The 20,979-nt window shown below is 46.1% G+C and overlaps 1 protein-coding gene across 4 annotated transcripts in view; it reads left to right on the forward strand.

The window, feature by feature from the left end:
* The window catches only part of LOC149317864 (cytochrome P450 2J4-like), a 67,051-nt gene extending 63,683 nt beyond the window's left edge, over window positions 1–3,368 (forward strand). For all 4 annotated transcript variants that reach the window (XM_089508583.1, XM_089508582.1, XM_089508581.1 and 1 more), the window contains one exon: window positions 3,181–3,368. In XM_089508583.1, coding sequence (XP_089364709.1) covers window positions 3,181–3,368 — 188 coding nt within the window. The remainder of the gene's footprint in view (window positions 1–3,180) is intronic.
* Window positions 3,369–20,979: the final 17,611 nt, after the last annotated feature.

Below are 20,979 nucleotides of genomic sequence, written 5' to 3' on the forward strand. Positions count from 1 at the left end.
TTCTTTCTTTCTTTCTTTCTCTTTTTCTTTCTCTCTCTGCCTCCTCCTCCTCCTTCCCCTCCTCCCCGCTCTTTCATGGTGGGAGGGAGGAGAGCAGAGCCAGGAGAGCGGAGCCAGAAGGGCGAAGGGCAGGGCCAGGAGGGTGGAGAGAGAAGGGAGGAGGGCAGAGCCAGGACTAGAGCCAGGAGAGCGGAGCCAGAAGGGCGAAGGGCAGGGCCAGGAGGGCGAAGGAGGAGGAGGGAGGCACCCATTCGGAGGCCTGGCACTGCCCTGGAGCCCTCGAACAGGGCTCCATGGAGCGCACCGGGCCTCCTAGATGGGCGCCGCCATTTTGTTTTTTAAAATGGCGGGGAAGTCTCGCGCGACAATAAAGGACGCGCGAGACTTCGCCGCCATTTTAAAAAACAACATGGCGGCCGGGACAGCGGCAATCGGCGGCGCAATCGGTGGCAGGAGCGAGCGGGGGCCGGTCCTAGCGCCTCCGGGGGCCGGATGTGGCCCGCGGGCCGCAGGTTGCCGACCCATGCTTTAAAGAGACTGAGGATCAGATTAGATTAAACTAGAGGAGGGCAATGCCTTTTTTTAAAAACCAAAACCTGTAACTCCCATTTGCTCTAACCAGTCTAGCCACTGGTGAAGAGCAATGGGAGTTCCAGTCCAACTGGACCAGGAACACAGTTTAGAAATTTACTTTAAAGAGGAGACCCAGACTAGCACCACTTTAGTTATGGGTGGTTTCCATGGATTGTTATGCTTATCCTTCTTAAAAGCACATTTCCAAATATGATCCAAAGGGCTTCACCTGGAGATCCACTCCTGTTGGTGTTGCTCACTCCAACATTACTCAGTGTCCTGCGTTAGAAGCTCCTGTTGTTTTTATAAGATTAAGGGAGCTGGAGGGTCAGTACCGACAGGCTGCAAGGCGGAGGCATCAAGCCTTTTCCCTTGAGTAACATTTCTAAACCCAATGCCCCTCTGTCTCTCCCTGGTGCATTTGCTTTGTTAGGACAACCAGCATCTCTGTAGAGCAAAATAAGACTAGAAGACTCTGGTGCTGAGGGTGGGTGGCAGTTTAATCTTTCCCCACCCAAAGCATTTCTCCAGAGCCTTCTAGTCTATAAAGCAGGGTTAGGTAACACCCAGACTATGTTCTTCTTGGATCTCCGATTACGCTGAATAACAGATCATTAGAACAGAGATAATGAATGGAAATGGGTGGGAAGAAAGGGCAGGTGTAATGACAATGGCTGGCAGGTTTAAGACTCAACATTATCTTGCATGACAAAATTGGCTCACCCAAGATCTTACATCACGGTTGCATTACACGTTTACACTCAACATAGTTAAATGCTGGTTGTGCTACACCACCCTTCTGTTGTGTATTGTGAACACAATTCCATGTCTGCAACTGGGCTTCCTTCCATAATCCCAAAGAATCAAGTGGTACGCTGAAGGCACTGAGGAGTAGTTACACAACATCCAAGAATGCACAACTTAAAATGCAACAGTTACACTTGCAGAACTCTGCTAACACAATATAAACTGACTATGGAGTTTATCACACGGGGAAATCCCATGCAGAAACAGGGGTTTAAATTGGAAAAAACCTACAAAAGCAGGTTGATTTTCACATGACGTCGTTGTTAAAGTAGAGGGAAAGTAGACAAAAGATGCACCTTTTTACTTTTGGAAAATCCCAAAAGAAAAAAGGAGTGGCTTTTGTCTACTTTCCGTTTGGGTTAATATGAGTTTAACAGCAAGAATATGAAAATCAACCCTCCTTTGTGTTTTTTTCCCCAGCTTTTAAATCCCGTTTTTGCACGGGATTTCCCCCATGTGATAAACTCCTATGATTGTTACACCTTGGCCGAAAAGGTACAACCACATGTGCAAGGGAATTTACATGTGTGTAAAACACTAGCAGGTTGCCAACCAGAGTATGATTATGCTGGGGATGAGGGCATCATCCCTCCAAATAAGAATTCTGCCCTTACATGAAATTTTCCCAAATTTGTAGCATTGCAGGGAATGTGAGACTGAAAATTGTAGATCTAGAAAAGAGGGATACAAATTAATATACATACATACAAACATACATACATACATACATACATACTTTTATCAAATTAGTGAATGAAGGGAAAAGACCATGCTGGGATCCTATATTGCAGTTACAGATTTGTATCCTGGATTAACTATCTGCACCTGTAACTCTGGCAGTATTGTCACAGTTGTAAATTCCCCCTGAATTCCACTTTAAACTCCAGGGATCTGTTCAAAGTGATGGAGGCCTGTTCTGCTGGTGATCAGGTCCAGCAGATGACATTTCTGGCTGCCTCTCACCCATAACTCAGTGCTGCGACCATCAGAATCATGACTCCTGTCACAGTCTCTCATCATATGGCAGACCAATGGTGGGAAGAGGCTGATATCCCCCAACCCTGTTGCATCCCAGTCACCAGAAGAACAGACTTCCATTTCTCAGAATTGCTACTGGCTGCTAAGGTGGGGAGGGGTGGTCGTCACAGGACACAATATTTAGTTATTGTGTTAATATTTAGTTAAGGGGGAATACAGACTGGCAGTTTACGCCAGCCTGCGTGCGTGGTAGGGCTGAGGGAGGGCAGAGCATTCACACACTCCTAGCCCTTCTTCCTCCACTGGGGTGCCATCTTGGCGTGCACCCATTTACCTGAGGCATGCCATGATGACATCCCTTGTATGCAGCATCCAAATGGCACTGCGCTGCACATGAGAGGCATCCTAGTGCCATGCCGGGGCGCTTATGGCACCCGGCTGCTTTTCCCACTGGGTTGGGGGCATGGCATCTGGTTGCTGTGTCCTCAACCCAGTGCTTCCAGGGGCGGCATAGAGCCACCCATGTCGGGCTGTTTGTACAGCCCCTAAGTCAGTGATGTAGGATCTAGGTCCATGTTCGGTAGGTTGTATAACTGAAGGCTTGAAACTTCACCCACTCAAAGAGTCATGTTCCAACCCAGAGGGTTAAAGGGAGCTGTGGAAGATACTATGTTTATGGAGTTTGAGGGTGAGAGACTTTGGAAGATTTGCCTTGCCAAATTGTTGGATCATTGTCACCAGCAACAGTGTGTGCAGGAGAACTGGTAGAATGGGCTCTAGCTCACCAGAGGCTTTCCTTTTCCTTTTCCTTTCCTCTTGCAGGGGCTCGGGTGTGTCTGGGGGAGCAGATGGCAAGGATGGAGCTCTTCCTTTTCTTCACTCACCTGCTGAGGGCCTTCCGATTTCAGCTGCCTGAAGGAGTGAAAGAACTCAACAAAGACCCAGTGGTTGGACTTTCAATGCATCCCCACCCTTACAAACTCTGTGCCATTCCTCGCAGTAGTTTATGATCGAATGAAGTAAAATTGTTCACAGTGGCTTATTTATTATCATACACTTCTCTGTTGTTCCTCTACCAGTTCTCTAATGTTCCACCATGACTTCCTGGTCCTTGGATTTAGCCTGTTCTGGGTTTTCTCCAGTCTGTCCCAACTGCAGGCTGATGTATCATGTAGTTTTCACTTAGGACTAAGGTTAAACATGCCCCCCATTGATTACATGTGTTGAATTCTATTTTTAGGGGCGGTGGTGGTGACGGTGGAACATCTTGTGACTGATCATAGAATCATAGAGTTGGAAGAGACCGCAAGGGTCATCCAGTCCAACCCCCTTCTGCCATGCAGGAACTCTCAATCAAAGCCATCCAGCCTCTGTTTAAAGACCTCTAAGGAAGGAGACTCCACTGCACTCCAAGGGTTCCACTGTTCCACTGTCGAACAGCCCTTGCTGTCAGGAAGTCCCTCCTAATGTTGAGCTGGAATCTTTTTTCCTCTTGCTTGAATCCATTGCTCTGGGTCCTAGTCTCATAGGATAGCTTGCAGGAAGGGAATTTATCACAACCCAGCATGTGACGTCCAGGTCTCTTCCTATTGAGATGAAGTCAAACAGACAAATGGGTCCTAGAGCAGATCAAACAGAAATTTCTCTGGAAGCTGTTAGGAAGGATCGAATTTGGGGAATTTATTTCAAATTTACCCGAGAGGTGGCCCTAACTACGCCACGCGCCAGGATCGTGTCCCTATGTGTATACCAGAGGTCGCCTAGTCCACCCCCAAGAGAAAGAGACTGTAATACCAGTTAGGTGCAATTAAACTTAAACATTTATTGAAACCACTCGGCAAAAAGGGAGCATAAACACACACACATACATTCAGTGCTATAGCAAGGGAGGGGTGAGTTCAGGGATGAGAAAGAGAGACACCGCTGGGGAATATTACCTTAGAAGTCTTCTCCTGGAAGTTGGATGCAGCTTGGATGGATAGTGGGTCACAGCCGCGGGAGCAGAAAGAAGGGCCACGGAGGCTTAAGAGCTGAGTTCAAGCAGGCGAAGGCTAACTTGCGACCCGGTAACAGTGAGAGCTTAGCTTAGCTCAGTGATTTCAGCAGAGCACAAGGCTCAGAGAACTCAAGCTCAGAATAGCAACTCAGGAGTGCAACTCAAAAGCCCAACTCAGAAGCCCAAGGAAGGGCTGAAAACTCAGGGTTTATATAGGGCTGAACATATCCCAAGGCTATAGGGACTCGCTAGACAAAGGCGTTGATTGCATGGGCTTTGCTAAGCTGATAGCAGGTAATGTGTTTGCACAATGCATTAGGTCAGGACACCATTCGGAAGGGCAGCCGACTTGATTGCTGAGCCGCTAAGCTGATCACTGGCTCATTAAGGAGGAAGCCAAAGCTATTGTCTACCTCGGGCTAGCTGACGCGAATCTGGTTTGGCAACTCCCAAACTTCCTATGGAAGATTTTAATTCCATCATTCTCTAGGGCTCTGCCTTTGCAGGGCAGACTGCCTCGCTTTCAGGTTAATGGCGGATCCTCTGTGGGGTTAGTCAGGGGTCATAGCACAGACAGCATGTACCCAAATTTTTATATAAAACCAAACTTGGTAACAAAGCCAAGATGACAAGACTGAGGCTGTTGTATTTCGGTCACATCGTGAGGAAGCACGACTCACTGGAAAAAAACAGCAATAATGCTAGGGAAGGTGGCGAGAAGCAGAAAGAGAGGAAGACCCCATGCCAGATGGATGGACTCTGTTAAAGAGGACATGGGTATGAATTTGCAGGACCTGAGCAGAGCAGTGGAGCAGAGGGAGTACTGAAGATGTCTCATCTACAGGGTTGCCACGAGCCGAGAGGAACTCGAGGGTGGATACCAACAACAAATGCATATGATGAAATGAAGATTCCTTCTAAGCCTAAAATGGCCAGGAGAGGGCTGAAAGTACCTTGCATTCCCTAGGGGACTGTGTAAGGAAACATTATTTTAGTAGGGTGTTCAGGGATGTCACTACAGGTGTGTGGATTGCACTGGGTTACACCTCAGAGGGGAGTGGTGTGGTCAGTCCTGTCCATCCCAAGACCCTGGGATTGGGATAGATGACAGAGGTCTCCCCTTATTACCCCCCAGGGGACCTCTGCCATTTATCAGCTGCAGCCACCAATGAGGGTGAGGTGCATCTGCATTGGCAGGGCTGCTGGTATAGTGGGAAAACTTTTCCCACCCATGCAAGCAGCTCTGCCAGACCCAGAGGGAGCTGGCAGGCTCTTCTGCTGGAAATTCATTGTCTTCTGGGTCTAGTGGGCTGCTGGCCAGGTGGAAAAGAGAGTTACCTCCAGCTTGGCCATAAGCCCTTCTAGACCCAAAAGTGTGGCACAAGCACCACATTCCCACCATGGTAGAGGTAGCCTGGCTAATAGAGGGGGCAGCTGGGAGTGACACTTTACAATTCTACAGTGCTTCATAGTGAACTAAGCACTCTCTGTGGTTTTACCTTGTGTTAGCCAATTGCCCCCAACAAGCTGGGTACTCATTTCACCAACCTATGAAAGGATGGAAGATTGAGTCAACCTTGGAGCCCTGGGATCGAACTCACAACGTTGTGGCTGCATTAGGGCTGCGTCATTAGGGCTTCCTAAGGACACTCCAGAGGGGTGAAAAGAGGAGTTTGGAGCCAGTGGCATCACTTGGGGGGTGCAGGGGATGCAAACCACACCAAGTGCCAGCCTAAGGTGCGGTGACATCACTGCTCCTCAGACTTCTGCCTTTGGACAGAAAAGGGCTTTGGCATTCTCCTGTTTCTCTTTAAAATGCTAAAGCAGGGGTAGGCAACTGTTTTGAGCCGGGGGCCGGGTTGTTGTCCCTCAGACAACTGGGGGGCTGAAGCCAAAAAATAAATAATTAAGTAATTTTTTAAAAAATTAAATAAATAAATAAACCGGGACAAATGTAGGACAGCATTTTCAAATTGTGGACACTTTTTTAAAAAAAAGTGGAGGACACGCAAAAAAATTGCTGATTTTTTTAAAAAATGTTAATATAAATGCATGTTTCTGAGGTGTCTATAGACAATTGCCTCCCTTGCCCCTGCGCACGAGAGGCCAAAGGCCCCGGCGGCAATCGGTGGCAGGACCGGGCTGGGGCCAGTCCCAAGGCCTCGCCGGGCCGCATCCGGCCTGTGGGCCGCAGGTTGCCTACCCCTGTGCTAAAGGATGGTGTGAGTGAGGTGAGGTTTAGTGAGAGGAGAAAGAGAGGCCCCAGGTTTTAAATTTAAATTTTTAATTTTTTTAAAAAAATCTTTAAAACATCACATTTTACCAAATTTTAACTTCATGTGAAACTATATGCATTTAGGTTGTGCATATGATATTATAATTTAAAGGTATAATTTTAATTTTGCTAGTTGTTTAAGTCATGTTCAGTAATACACAGGAATTACGATTAATAAGTCACATTAGTACAAAAAACATGACTAAGAATTCTGCATGGTGCCGTATGGGAGAAGGTCAATGGCGGGGATGTGACACCATGAGTCTCCACACTGGGTGATGCCAAGCCTAGTGACGCCACTCTTTGGAGCTGCAGGTGCCCCTGGGCTTCACTTTCCCAAACCCTGAATAAAATAATAAAAATAACCATTGCATGTCAACTCCATGGAGGCTATTTCACCAGCACCTTTCCTGCTGCAGTTCTGCAATTAAATTAAAATGGGAACGTACTGCAGTGTTTTAAAACTTAAATCGAGGCTTCAGAGGTGATTCAAAATTGCACAAAAAACCAGGAATTTTTTTTAGAAAGGACTAGTGAGGGAAAGGGAGGAAAAGGGGGAAAAGGGGGCACTGACACCAAGTGACTGGGAATCACACAACTGCCCTGAGAATGACTTTTCACAGCTCTGGGATTGTGCAATTGCCAGTTTGTTCATGGGTTTCCCCTGTGAATGAAAAGGGATGGCTGGGGACAGGACAGCTATGGCTGGGAAGCGGCCTCATGTAATTTTTGTAATTTTTTATGCTGTAATCCCACCTTGATCTGCAGGGAGAGATGGAAATTATTATTATTATTATTATTATTATTATTATTGTTGTTGTTGTTGTTGTTGTTGTTGTTAGCATTGCCAAAGCTGGTTCCCTCCCAATGAAATCACAGTCTAAATTCTTAATGAAGGCTGGCACCCTGCTAGTGGCACATGGAGGCATATGTTAACCTTACAGCTACATATGTACCACTCTCTTCCATTTTGGTCAAGCCTCACCTGGAATATTGCATCCAGTTCTGAGCACTACAACTCAGAAAGAAAGTAGACAAGGTGGAGAGCGCCCAGAGAAGAGCGACCAAAATGGTGAAGGGTCTGAAGACCATGAAGCCCTATGAGGAAAGACCTAGGAGCTGGGTATATTTAGCCTGGGGAAGAGAAGTTCAAGGGGTGATAGGATAGCTCTGTTTAGGCATTTGAAAAGATGTCATATTGAGGAGGGAGCAAGTTTGTTTTCTGCTGCTCCAGAGAACAGGATCCGGAACAATGGATGAAAATTGCAGGGAAAGAGATACAGTTGGCCCTCCTTATCCATTAAGTTTTTTATCCATGGATTCAAGCATCCACGGCTTGAAAATATTTTTAAAATACTGTAGTATAAATTCCAAATAGCAAACCTTGAATTTCCATGTTATATAAGGGACACCATTTTGCTCTGCCATTGCAGTTAATGGGACTTGAGCATCCACGGATTTTGTTATCCATGGGGGATCCTGGAACCAAAGCCCAGCGGATAACAAGGTCCAATTGTACCACCTCAACATTAGGAGGAATTTCCTGACAATAATTGCTGTTTGAAAGTGGAACACAATCCCCGGAGTGTGATGGAGTCTCCTTCATTGGAGGTTTTCAAGTGCAAGTTGGATGGCCATCTGTCAGCGGCACTTTCATTGTGTATTCCTAGACAAGTGTTGGACAGGGTGGCCCTCAAGGTGTCTTCCAGCTCTATGATTCAATATCCGTTTTTGGTCGTAAACCACTTGATGGTACTCCACAACAATGTCACTACGTGGCAGAAAACATAAAGATTTCCACTAGCAATACATCACAAACCAAAGGACCAAATGGAAACTGATGTCTCCTCCAGATGGAGCCAATGCACCAGTAGCTGGGGATATTTCATAGTATCATAGAATCATAGAATCCTAGAGTTGGAAGAGACTGCATGGGCCATCCAGTCCAACCCCATTCTGCCATGCAGGAAATCACAATCAAAGCATCCCTGACAGATGGCCATCCAGCCTCTGTTTGAAGACCTCCAAGGAAGGAGACTCCACCACAATCTCCGAGGAAGGAGTTTGTTCCTCTGTCGAATCGCCCTTACTCTCAAGAAGTTCCTCCTAATGTTGAGCTGGAATCTCTTTTCCTGAAGTTTGCATCCATTGCTCTGGGTCCTATTCTCTGGAGCAGCAGAAAACAAGCTTGCTCCCTCCTCAACATGGGCATCCCTTCAAGTATTTAAATAGGGCTCTCATATCACCTCTTAACCTTCTTTTCTCCAGGTTAAACATCCCCAGCTTCCTAAGTCGTTCCTCATAGGGCTTCATGGTTTCCAGACCCTTCACCATTTTAGTTGCCCTCTTTGGAGACACATGGCTACAGTTTCTCAATGTCCTTTTTGAATTGTGGTGCCCAGAACTGGACACAATATTCCAGGTGGGGCCTGACCAGAGCAGAATACAGTGGCACTATTACTTCCCTTGATCTACACACTATACTTTTATTGATGCAGCATAAAAGCGCATTGGCCTTTTTAGCTGCCGCATCGCACTGTTGACTCATGTTCAACTTGTGGTCTACTTGGACTCCCAGATCCCTTTCACATGTAGTCTCATTTTTGTTTCTTTCTCCCTTTAATTCTTTTTCTCTCTTTTAATTAAAAATATCCAGATGACACTTCTGTTGTCCTGTTTTCTGGAAATTCCTGACATCTGCTGAAACATTTTATTCTCACTCCCAAGTGGGTTTCTGTTTAATGCTGAAATCTCATTCCCCCACAAAGAAATATCTTCCCTCCTTTTCTTTTCTGTCCATATATATGCATAGCGTTACAGTGCTCTAAAGCATCGGTGAAATAGCAATATAATACTATGCTTCTAAAAAAAAAAAAGATTTGCCCTTCAAACCAGAGAAACTCGGCAAACCACAGCTTCATACTTTGTTTTTAGTATTTAAAAAGAAAAACAACCCAAAACCTTGGGAAGGCTGCTAGTGAAGCTCCAAGAAAGAGCCCCCAGAGACCAAGGAACAAACGGATACAGAGGCAACAAGGACTGGCAAAACCCAGAAGACCAAACAACTCAAACTAGGGAGTTACCAGACAAGGGGAATTGGAAGTATAATCCAATGGCAATCCGAACGCATTCATGGGGTTTCACGTTATTGTGTGATAGACAGCCACACACAATTTCTGACAATGGCAAGCTATTTTTGGGCAATGGGAAGTCAGTTCAAACGCAATTTCAATTCATGTAAATTTGCTGAACTCGCGAATTCAGTGAATGTGTCCTGGCCCCACGTTCTTTTCATTCGCAATTAAGAGAAATTCTTCCCGTGTGATAAACTCCTTTATTAGAACAACCCGGAGGAGGCCTGAGACAGCTACAGAACCTAGTTATTATACTACTCCTACTACTTCCTCTCCTCCTCGTTATTATCCTAGAATCTTTCTGCATTTTCTTCTGCAGATTTCCAGTCCTCTGCTTTCATATTTCATATTTAATCTTAGTGAGTCATCATCATCATCATCATCACAATCACCAAGGTCATATTCAGTCAGGTCCCAGACTGCCAATGACCAGACTGTTGCTATGTTGTTTCTGGCTGCAACTACCAGAAATAAAATAAGGTCTTTCTGGAGGATTCTGGGTTGAGGGTCTGCAAAGATTTGTAAATGTTGGAAAATTTCAGCATTTTCTCTCCCTCCCTTTTTGCTATTAAAATGAGCAAGTGGGATTTTAGATAGCATAGAGTTTCCTGCATGTCTAAACCCTGCTACTTTCCCCTACTTAAAACACCCATTTGCTCAATACAAGCATTGAAATACACGGCTATTATTATTATTATTATTATTATTATTATTATTATGCCTTATTTATATAGCACTGTAGATTTGCACAGCGCTGTACATACAAACAATAAAATGGATAAAGTAAACCTGCCCATGGTGTACAGTCTAAGAAATAATAGCATAATACATATAAATAATACAAAACAATACAGGAAAGGGTTCAATAAAACAGGCAAAAAATTAAAAACGTCAAATAGCAAATAATAATAATTAATTTTTTTATAATTTATTTTATTTATATACCGCTATTCCAGAGATCATAGCGGTGAACAGCAAGTAAGCTAATTAGCAAGTAAGCTAATTAGCCCCCAACAGTCTGGGTACTCATTTTAGCGACCTCCTCAGAAGGATGCAAGCCTGAGTCGAGCTTGGGCCCTTTTGCTGGTCTTGAACTCGCAACCTTGTGGTCTTGAGTGAATGGCTGCAGTACAGGCATTTAACCACTGCGCCACCAGGGCTCCATAGTCACGCAATGCCTGGGAACGCTTCTCTGAACAGGATGGTCTTCAACTCAGTTCTGAAACTGGTTAAAGAAGTGATAAGGACCCTTGCTTCTTGTGGGGGAAGGAGGTTCCAGGAGTGAGGGGCAGCCAGAGAAAAGGCACAGATCCGGGACGCGGCGGAGAAAGCCCTGGGCTGAGACAGCAGACCTTGACTGCCAGAATGGAGGCCATGGGTGGGAATGTGGGGAGAAAGAAGGTCTGATCAATAAGGAGGGGCAGCCCATGGAGGGCTTTAAAAGTCAGAAACGGTTGTTTATACTGAATACGCAAAGGGAAGGGGAGCCAGTGAAGGGGTGATAGTAAAGGAGAGATATGGTCGGAGCAGTGGGCGGATGTACTGATGCGTGCCGCTGAATGCTGGACAGAAATTAAAAGACGGAGGTGAGAGGAAGGAAGCCCTGCCAGAAGGAGGTTACAATAGTCTAGTCGTGAGACAACCAGAACATGGACCAGAGTCTTGGCAGTGAAGGCTGAGAGAAATGGACAGATTTTGGCAATGTTCTAAAGAAAGAATCTACAGGCTTTGGCTGTGGCTTGGATGTGGAGGATGAAAGACAGAGAGGAATCAAAAGTGAAACCGAGGTTGCAGGCTTCCTGGACCGGTCGAATAGAGATGTTGTCAACAGAAACAGAAAAGGAGTATTGAAGGGAGGACATGTGGAAAGACAAGAAGCTCCATCTTGGACATGTTGAGCTTCAAACGCCGATGGCGCATCCACTGCGAGACAGCTGTGAGACAAGATGAAACTTGCTGTTCAAGACCCAGAGAAAGGTCAGGGGTGGAAAGATACAGCTGAGTGTCATCAGCGTACAGATGACAGGAAAAGCCTGAGAGCTGATAAGTTTTCCTAGGGACAATGTGTAGAGAGAAAACAAAAGGGGACCCAAAACAGAGCCCTGAGGAACTCCAACAGATAAGGAACAGAGGAGGAGGTCTGGCCACTCATGACCACTGCAAAAGATCTGTCTGACAAATAAGATGTAAACCAGTCAAGAACAGAGTCCAAGAACCCGAGGTCAGAAAGTATATCAACTAGAAGACAGTGATCAACGGTGTCAAAGGCTGCAGACAGATCAAGAAGGATGAGAACAGAGTAAAGGCCATTAGCCTTGGCCTGTAAAAGGTCATTGGAGATCTTAGTGAGAGCTGTCTCTGTGGAATGCCTTGGGCGGAAACCAGACTGAAAGGGATCGAGGATGGAGTTGGCTTCAAGAAACTCAAGACAGCGAGAATAAACGACGCAAACCTAGAAAGAAAAGGAAGAAGAGAAATCGGATGATAGCTAAACAATGAAGAGGGGGTCAAAAGAAGTTTTTTCAAAATAGGAGAAACTAAAGCATGTTTAAAGACTGAAGGGAAAGAATCTGTGGAGAGAGAGAGATTAAAGATATAGAGAAGCGAGGGCAGAAAAGAGGGAACTATAGAGATTAGAAGACGAGTAGGAATTGGATCAAGAGAACAGGTTGCAGGTTTGGAAGAGTTCAGAAGTGTAGATAGTTCATCCAAAGAAGCAGGAGGAAACACAGAAATTTTTTTAGGTGAGGGCGACAGAATATTATGAGCAGAAGAAGAATCGGGGGGGGGGGACTATCTCAGAGCGAATAGTGGTAATCTTTGAGATGAAAAAGCGAAATTGTTAGGAGAGAATGACAAAAAGACAGGAGGAGAGGGAGGTTTAAGCAAAGTGTTGAAGGTGGAATAAAATTGAATAAAATTAGCTCACTCCTTGGACTTTTTCCAAAGGCGTTCGGCCGCTCGAGAGCAGGACCAGAGGAACCTAGGCATGGGAGCAAGTCAGGGCTGAGGCTTAGTCATAGAGGGAAAACGCATGTTCAGAGACAGGGGCAAAGCTGTCAAGAGTTGAAGAAAGAGTGGAGGTGAGTTAAATAACGACATTACTGAGTCAGAGGAGTCCCCAAGATTTAGGGAAGAGAGAGATGAATCCAAGGTCCTGACTGAGATGGTTAGAATTAACAGACTGAAGATCGCGAAAATAGTGTTGAACAGTATGACTTTTTGTAGCCCAGTAAACAAACCATGTGTTTCAGATCACTTCCTTTAGAAAATTAGGTGCGGTACAGACAGCAGAAAAAGGGCAGTCTGCAGCCACCCCTTTTCTTGCCATCTTGGAGGCAGGGCAGCCTCACCGGCAGCCCCTGCGGCTCCAACCCAGCACTTTTCCAGGCCATGGAGAAGCTTCTCTGGATGAACTCTCTATACTTCTGAACTCTTCCAAACCTGCAAACCTGTTCTCTTGATCCAATTCCTACTCATCTTCTAATTTCTATAGCTCCCTCTTTTCCCCCTCGCTTCTCCATATCTTCAATCTCTTCTCTCTCTACAGGCTCCTTCCCTTCGGACTTCAAACATGCTCTCATTTCCCCAATTCTGAAAAAACCTTCTCTTGACCCCTCCTCTCTGTCTAGCTATCGTCCAATTTCTCTTCTTCCCTTTCTTTCTAAGGTTTTGGAACGGGTTGTTTATTCTCACTGTCTTAGAATCATAGAATCATAGAATCACAGAATCGTAGAGTTGGAAGAGACCACTAGGGCCATCCAGTCCACCCCCCTGCCATGCAGGAAATCCAATTCAAAGCATCCCTGACAGATGGCCATCCAGCCTCTGTTTAAAGACCTCCAAGGAAGGAGACTCTATCACCCTCCGAGGAAGTGTGTTCCACTGTCAAACAGCCCTTACTGTCAGGAAGTTCCTCCTAATGTTCAGGTGGAATCTCTTTTCCTGGAGCTTGCATCCATTGTTCCGGGTCCTGTTCTCTGGAGCAGCAGAAAACAAGCTTGCTCCCTCCTCAATATGACATCCTTTCAAATATTTAAACAGAGCTATCATATCACCTCTTAACCTTCTTTTCTCCAGGCTAAACATCCCCAGCTCCCTAAGTCGTTCCTCATAGGGCATGGTTTCCAGACCCTTCACCATTTTTGTCGCCCTCCTTTGGACACGCTCCAGTTTCTCAATGTCCTTTCTGAATTGTGGCGCCCAGAACTGGACACAATATTCTAGGTGGGGCCTGACCAAAGCAGAATACAGTGGCACTATTACTTCTCTTGATCTAGACACTATACTTCTATTGATGCAGCCTAAAATAGCATTGGCCTTTTTAGCTGCCGCATCGCACCGTTCGCTCATGTTTCAACTTGTGGTCTACTTGGACTCCTAGATCCCTTTCACACGTAGTTTCATTCAGCCAGGTGTCCTCCATCCTATATCTGTGCATTTTATTTTTCCGCCCTAAGTGCAATACCTTACATTTCTCCGTGTTGAATTTCATTTTGTTAGCTTTGGCCCAGCTTTCTAGTCTATTCAGGTCATTTTGAATCTTGATCCTGTCCTCTGGGGTATTAGCTATTCCCCCTAATTTGGTGTCATCTGCAAATTTGATAAGTATGCTCCCAATTCTGTCATCCAGGTCATTGATAAAGATGTTGAATAGCACTGGGCCCAGGACAGAGCCCTGTGGGACCCCACTGGTCACTTCTCTCCAGGATGAAAAGGAGCCATTGTTGAGCACCCTTTGGGTTCGGCCGGTCAACCAATTACAGATCCATTTAACAGTTCCTTTGTTTAGCCCCACATTTTACAAGCTTGTTTGCAAGAATGTCATGGGAAACCTTGTCAAAGGCCTTACTGAAGTCAAGATATACTATATCCACAGCATTCCCTTCATCTACCAAGATGGTCATTTTATCAAAGAAAGAGATAAGGTTTGTCTGGCATGACTTGTTTCTCTGAAACCCATGTTGACTTTTTGTGATTATGGCATTGCTTTCTAGATGTTCACAGACTCTCTGTTTAATGATCTGCTCCAGAATCTTTCCTGGGATTGATGTCAGACTAACTGGAGGATCATTGTTGGGATCCTCTTTCTTCCCTTTTTGAAGATGGGGACAACGTTTGCCCTCCTCCAGTCTGCTGGGATCTCTCCTGTTCTCCAGGAGTTTTCAAATATGATTGCCAATGGCTCCGATATTACTTTTGCCAGTTCTTTTAATACCCTTGGATGGAGTTCATCTGGTCCCGGAGACTTAAATTCATTTAGATTAACAAGGTATTCCTCTACTATCTCTTTACTTGTTCTGTGCTGAAATTCCCCTATTCTGTCCTCTGCTCCATTATCCTCAGGTTGAGCACCCTTTGCCTTTTCCGAGAAGACGGAGGCAAAGAAGGTGTTGAGTAATTCTGCCTTTTCTCTATCTCCTGTTAGCATTTTGCCATCTTCTCCACGCAGTGGCCCTAACCGTTTCCTTCTTCTTCCTCTTGCTGCGGACATATCCAAAAAAGCCCTTTTTATTGTTCTTAACCTCTCTAGCAAGCCTGAGTTCATTCTGCGCTTTAGCTTTTCTGACTTTACCCCTACACATGCCTGCTATTTCTTTGAATTCCTTTTTCGTGATTTCCCCCTTTTTCCATTTCTTATACATGTTCCGTTTCAAACTTAGCTCACTTGAAAGTTCCTTAGTCATCCATCCCTGGTTTCTTGAGACACCTCCCGTTTTTCTTTCTCATTGGAACTGTTTGAAATTGTGCCTTCAGTATCTCCCTTTTGAGAAAGTCCCATCCGTCCTGAACTCCTTTATCTTTTAGTATTTCTGACCATGGAATCGCCCTCAATACTTCTCTAAGTTTACTGAAATCCGCTCTCCTAAAGTCTAGGATGCGGTGTCTGACTCTGCCTGGCTTCTCCTTTCCACTGTATTACAAACTCCAGGAGAACATGGTCACTTCCACCTAATGATCCCACCACTTGCACCTCATTAACACAGTTTCTTGAAGACAACTCCATCCTCGATCCCTTTCAGTCTGGTTTCCGCCCAAGGCATTCCACAGAGACAGCTCTCACTAAGATCTCCAATGACCTTTTACAGGCCAAGGCTAATGGCCTTTATTCTGTTCTCATCCTTCTTGATCTGTCTGCAGCCTTTGACACCATTGATCACTGTCTTCTAGTGGATATACTTTCTGACCTTGGGTTCTCAGACTCTGTTCTTGACTGGTTTAGATCTTACTTGTCTGGCCGATCTTTTGCAGTAGTTGCAGGAGGTTTGACCTTCATCTCCTGTTCCCTTCTCTGTTGGAGTTCCCCAGGGCTCTGTTCTGGGTCCCCTTCTGTTTTCTCTCTACACACTGTCCTTAGGAAAACTCATTAGCTCTTTTGGCTTTTCCTACCATCTGTATGCCGATGACACCCAGCTGTATCTTTCCGCCCCTGACCTTTCTCCAAGGCTTGAGCAGCAAGTTTCATCATGTCTTGCAGTGGATGTGCCATCGGCGTTTGAAGCTCAACATGTCCAAGACAGAGCTTCTTGTCTTTCCTCCTAAGCCCACCCTTCAACTCTCCTTTTCTGTCTCTGTGGACAACATTTCTATTCAACCAGTCCAGCAAGCCCACAGTCTTGGTTTTATCTTTGATTCGTCTCTGTCGTGTATCCCTCAGATCCAGACCACAGCCAAGGCTTCTAGATTCTTCTTATACAATATTGCCAAAATCTGACCATATCTCTCCGCCTCTACTGCCAAGATCCTGGTCCATGCCCTAGTGATCTCACGACTAGATTACTGTAACGTCCTCCTGGCTGGGCTTCCTCTTTCTCACCTCTTTCTTTAATCTCTGTCCAGCATTCAGCTGCACGCATTATCACTTCCGCCCACCGCTCTGACCACATCTCTCCTGTGTTGGCATCCCTTCAATGGCTCCCCCCCCTCTCTCCTCATTCAGTATAAGCTCCTGCTGTCGACGTTTAAAGCCCTCCATGGACTGGCCCCTCCTTACTTATCAGACCTTCTTTCTCTCACCTTCCACTCTTTTGTTCCCTCCGTTCTGGTAGTCAAGGTCTGCTGTCCCAGCCCAGGATTTCCTCTGCCCAATCCCGAATTCGCCCCTTCTCACTCGCTGCCCCTCACTCCTGGAACCTTCTTCCCCCGCGAGACACAAGGGCCATCACTTCTTTAACCAGCTGAAGACCATCCTGTTCAGAGAAGCGTTCCCAGGCATTGCATAATTGTTATTTGCTATTTGATGTTCTTTTGTTGTCTGTTTTTTGAATCATTTCCTGTATTGCTATGTATTATGTATTATCCTACTAGAGAGGCAGGCTAGCTTCATCAGGCCTCCCTGGAAGAAGTTTACCCATCCATTAAGAAGCCAAGCCCCTCCCTCCAATTCATCTTCCTTGGTCCAGACCTCAGAGGTAGAGTAGAACTGCTGGCCCTCATCCCCTTCCCCACCACTACTCCCTTCTCCTTTTGTGTCGTGTCTTTTTAGATTGTAAGCCTGAGGGCAGGGAACTGTCTTATTATAAAGATTGTATGTACAGCGCTGTGTAAATTTACAGCGCTTTATAAATAAAGGTTAATAATAATAATAAATGCCATTTCCCTGTGGCCTGGAAAAGGGGTATCCTTGGGGCTTCATTACCCAGGACACCCCCGACAGCCACAGCCAGAGGAGAAAGGGGGTGCTTGGCCCCTTTCTCCCCTGGTGCTGTTCCCACAGCCATTTGTTGACTGTGGAAATGAGGCACGCACCAGAAGGAGCTCCATTTTGGAGCTCCTTCTCGTGCTGCTGTTAGGCCGCCACAAGCGGCCTGGGGCGGCGTGAACATGTCACGCCCACGCTACACCGTTTGGACACAGTGCGTCCATAATATCATAATGGCAGCACCCGTGTACACAGGGTGCCGCCATTATGCCACCACCAGCACGTACTATGGTTAGGGAGCGTGTACATGGTGCGCACTCCCTAACCCTAATACCGGCGTCGGTGCACCGCTTTTTGGCGGTCTGTACCGTGCCTAACTCTCACACAAAGAGATTCTTCTGTCTCTGTTGGGTCACCATCTCCTTCCCCTCACATTGGAAAGATGGTGAGACCTAAAGCTTTCTTCTTTTACCTGGTCTAGTCCTTCCTAAAGCCAGGGACGTAGCCAAGGGGGGGATCTTGGGGTCTGGACCCCCCCCCTCCATTAGAAAAATGAATGGTGTGTGCTGCTGCACTGCCGCACCCAAGCCCCATTATAATGGTGACACTTAGTCTGGACCCCCCCCTTACTAAAATCCTGGCTACGTCCCTGCTAAAGCTTTCTTCCTTTACCCTATCCATTCATCAGCTAGTTAGGATTTAGGTTTCCCATGCATATGTAGATTCAAGCCATTACTAATCTTTTCATTAATGGGCAAGCTACTTGTCTTGATTGAGTTGGAGTCAGTTCTCAGAAAAGCGGATCCAACTAGAGCATGTTTTGCTGTTACTCTGCAGTTGGAAGCTAATGTCCAGCAGGCTTAGCTTTGACATTTTTTTTGGATATTTAAACATTCTACTTCCTAAACAAAGGCTGAAGCCTTAGAAACTTGAATTGCCCAACAGCAAACATTGCTGATAAAAGGTCTGCTACTTTTGTTGTTGTGTGCCTTCAAGTGGTTTCCACTGGTGACTTATGGTGACCCTGGTGTTTCTTTGGCAAGATTTTTCAGAGGGGATTTGCCATTGCCATCCTCTGAGACTGAGAGCATGTTACTTGCCCAAGGTGGGTTTCCATAGCTGAGCTGGGATTTGAACCCTGATCTCCAGAGTCATGGTCCAATGCTGAAACCACTATGCCATGCTGGCTCTTCTGCTACTTAATTCAGGGGAAGAAAAATGCCAAAAAAAAAAAAAAACAAAACAAACAAAAAAACCCCAACAACCTCAGAAACTTTGTAACATAGAGGATGCCTCTATTAGGGCAATGGGAATGAAAAAGATGATGAAATGTTCTTTTCCCCCACAGGTTTTTCCACCTTGGGTTGCCTCTACAGCAATCTGCCATCTCTTTTCCTTCCTCCTCCTCCAACGTTGTGTTTCGTTTAAATAATCCACTCTTATCCCAGAACGTCACTGATAGAAGTGAGGGATGTGCAAGGGCAAGTTTCTCGGACCCTGCGACAGATCCTTCAAGCTGATTCTCTAACCTGGAACAAAGAGTGAACACCCAGTCGTCCATCCTTCACCATGCAACTATCTGCCCTTGATCAGGGAGTGATGATACACACCTTTCCCACATCGCTGCCTTGTAGATACTGATGGATGCAATACCTACAGTCAAGGAACCTGTGGCAGCTGGGAGCTCCCATCTCAATGGAGCAGAGAATCCACTCCGGGTTCCAATCTGAATAAGGCGAATCTCTTCCGGCAAGTTGTTCTATAGTTCAGGGGCTGCGGCTGTGAAAGCTTTATGGGAAGTTGTAAGTAATCTGGTTTTCATGTATTCCAGTAGTTTCTTCCCTGATATTCTAAGAGTGCGGGGCGGATTGTGTAGGGAGAGGCGTTCCGATTCAGTGTGTGATCTGAATCGCTGGATCGATTTGACAGCGGAGCTTGGTTCCCACTACATTTGTCCCGATCACATTTTCCCCTTCTAAAATAATCCACTTGTGGTTCACATTCATGCATGAATCGATTCAAAATGGACCCGCTCCAGCCGGCCAAAGGGCAAATATAAATCGATTCCAATCTGCATTTGATTCACACTTGCGCAGAATTGATTTATCGAAAAAGACACAGGACAGTATCACACGACTGAAACTGGGAGTATAATCCAGTGTCATCCTGAATGCAATCATGCGTATTCATGTTATTGCGCGAAAGTTTATCAGACACATTCGCTGGCATTCCGAATGCACTGCTGACGTAATCACGCATCAATCCACACTTAAGTCAATTCGGTGAACTAGGGAATTCAGAAATCCTATTCTCAGGCTACTTTGCATTCAATTTGGTGTTGTTTGGTGTGATGTGCATGTCTGCTGTGGCCCTGGTATTTCCCCGCATCAGTTCCCATGATCCTCCGTTTTGTTTTGGCTTCCGGGGCTCCTGGGTCTTCCTTGGCAGCCAGGAGGAAAAGTAGCTGTTTTTGACAGGAAAGAATGGCTCTCTATGAGGCGCCCTGCAAGCTCTCTCTCTGTTCAAAACGGGGGGGCTTGGGGATAGCCCTGCTCCTGGCCCCTGGTGCCCCTCAGGGACCTTTTTGCCTCCCTCTCTTTTTTCCTTCCTTCCTTCCTTCCTTCCTTCCTTCCTTCCTTCCTTCCTTCCTTCCTCAGGGCCATGGGGCTTCAAAAAGAGAGGAAAATCCCCCCTTTTTATTAGCCCCAAAGAGTTGTTCTTCTTCCCCCATTCCTCCTCCTTGGGGGAGGATGGAGTGGGGCATCCTGGGGAATGGGGATCTGTTTTCCTCCCCTCAGGGGCATTGCTCTGGGCTCACAACAAACTCCAACTCCCAGAATTCCATAGCCTTGAGTCACAAAGAGTTAAAGCGGTGCCAAACTGGGTTATTTCTCCAGTGTGGAGGTAGCCTTAGTCACCAGCTCTGATTCCTGCCCAGCTTCCTTTCTTTGGAGTCATGGCATGGAGGCAGCGCCATTACCTTCAATGGGACTCCCAATGGGCCAGGTCAGAACCAGAGAGGACGCAGGCCCCCCACAACCCCAGTCACTGCAGCCAAGCTCTCCCAAATGGAGGGACTCCTTCTCTCCCACCATTCCCCCACAGCTGGGGACTTAAAGGCACAGACACAGTCAGTCACACACACACACACACACACACACACACAACCATCTGGAGACCCCCACCCATCTTTTTGGGTTTTCTTGGCAGGTTTATTCAGATGGGGTTTCCCATTGCCATTTTCTGAGGAGGCTGAGAAAGTGTGACTTGCACCAGTCACCCATTGGGATTCAATCCTTGCCTTCTAGAGCCATAGTTTGCTCAGTGTTCAAACCAAGCACAAGGTTGCTTTGGACTGATTTTGAGTTGGTGAATTGCTACACAACGTTTAATGAGGGGTAATGAATGAAAAAGTAATATGAATTGCATAATAGCGTGGAATAAAGGGTAATGAATGAACACATAACATGAAACAAGGCAAAACTACGGGAACCGGAGGCAAGCCCCGCCGGAAGTGTAAAAAGGTCACAATCTGATTCTGCCCTCACTGCGCATGTGCAGGGATGCTAATTCA

The sequence above is a fragment of the Sceloporus occidentalis genome, unplaced genomic scaffold, assembly GCF_023333645.1.
Source record: "Sceloporus occidentalis isolate IW3139 unplaced genomic scaffold, rSceOcc1.0.p SCAF_2, whole genome shotgun sequence".
Classification (NCBI taxonomy): Eukaryota; Metazoa; Chordata; class Lepidosauria; order Squamata; family Phrynosomatidae; genus Sceloporus; species Sceloporus occidentalis.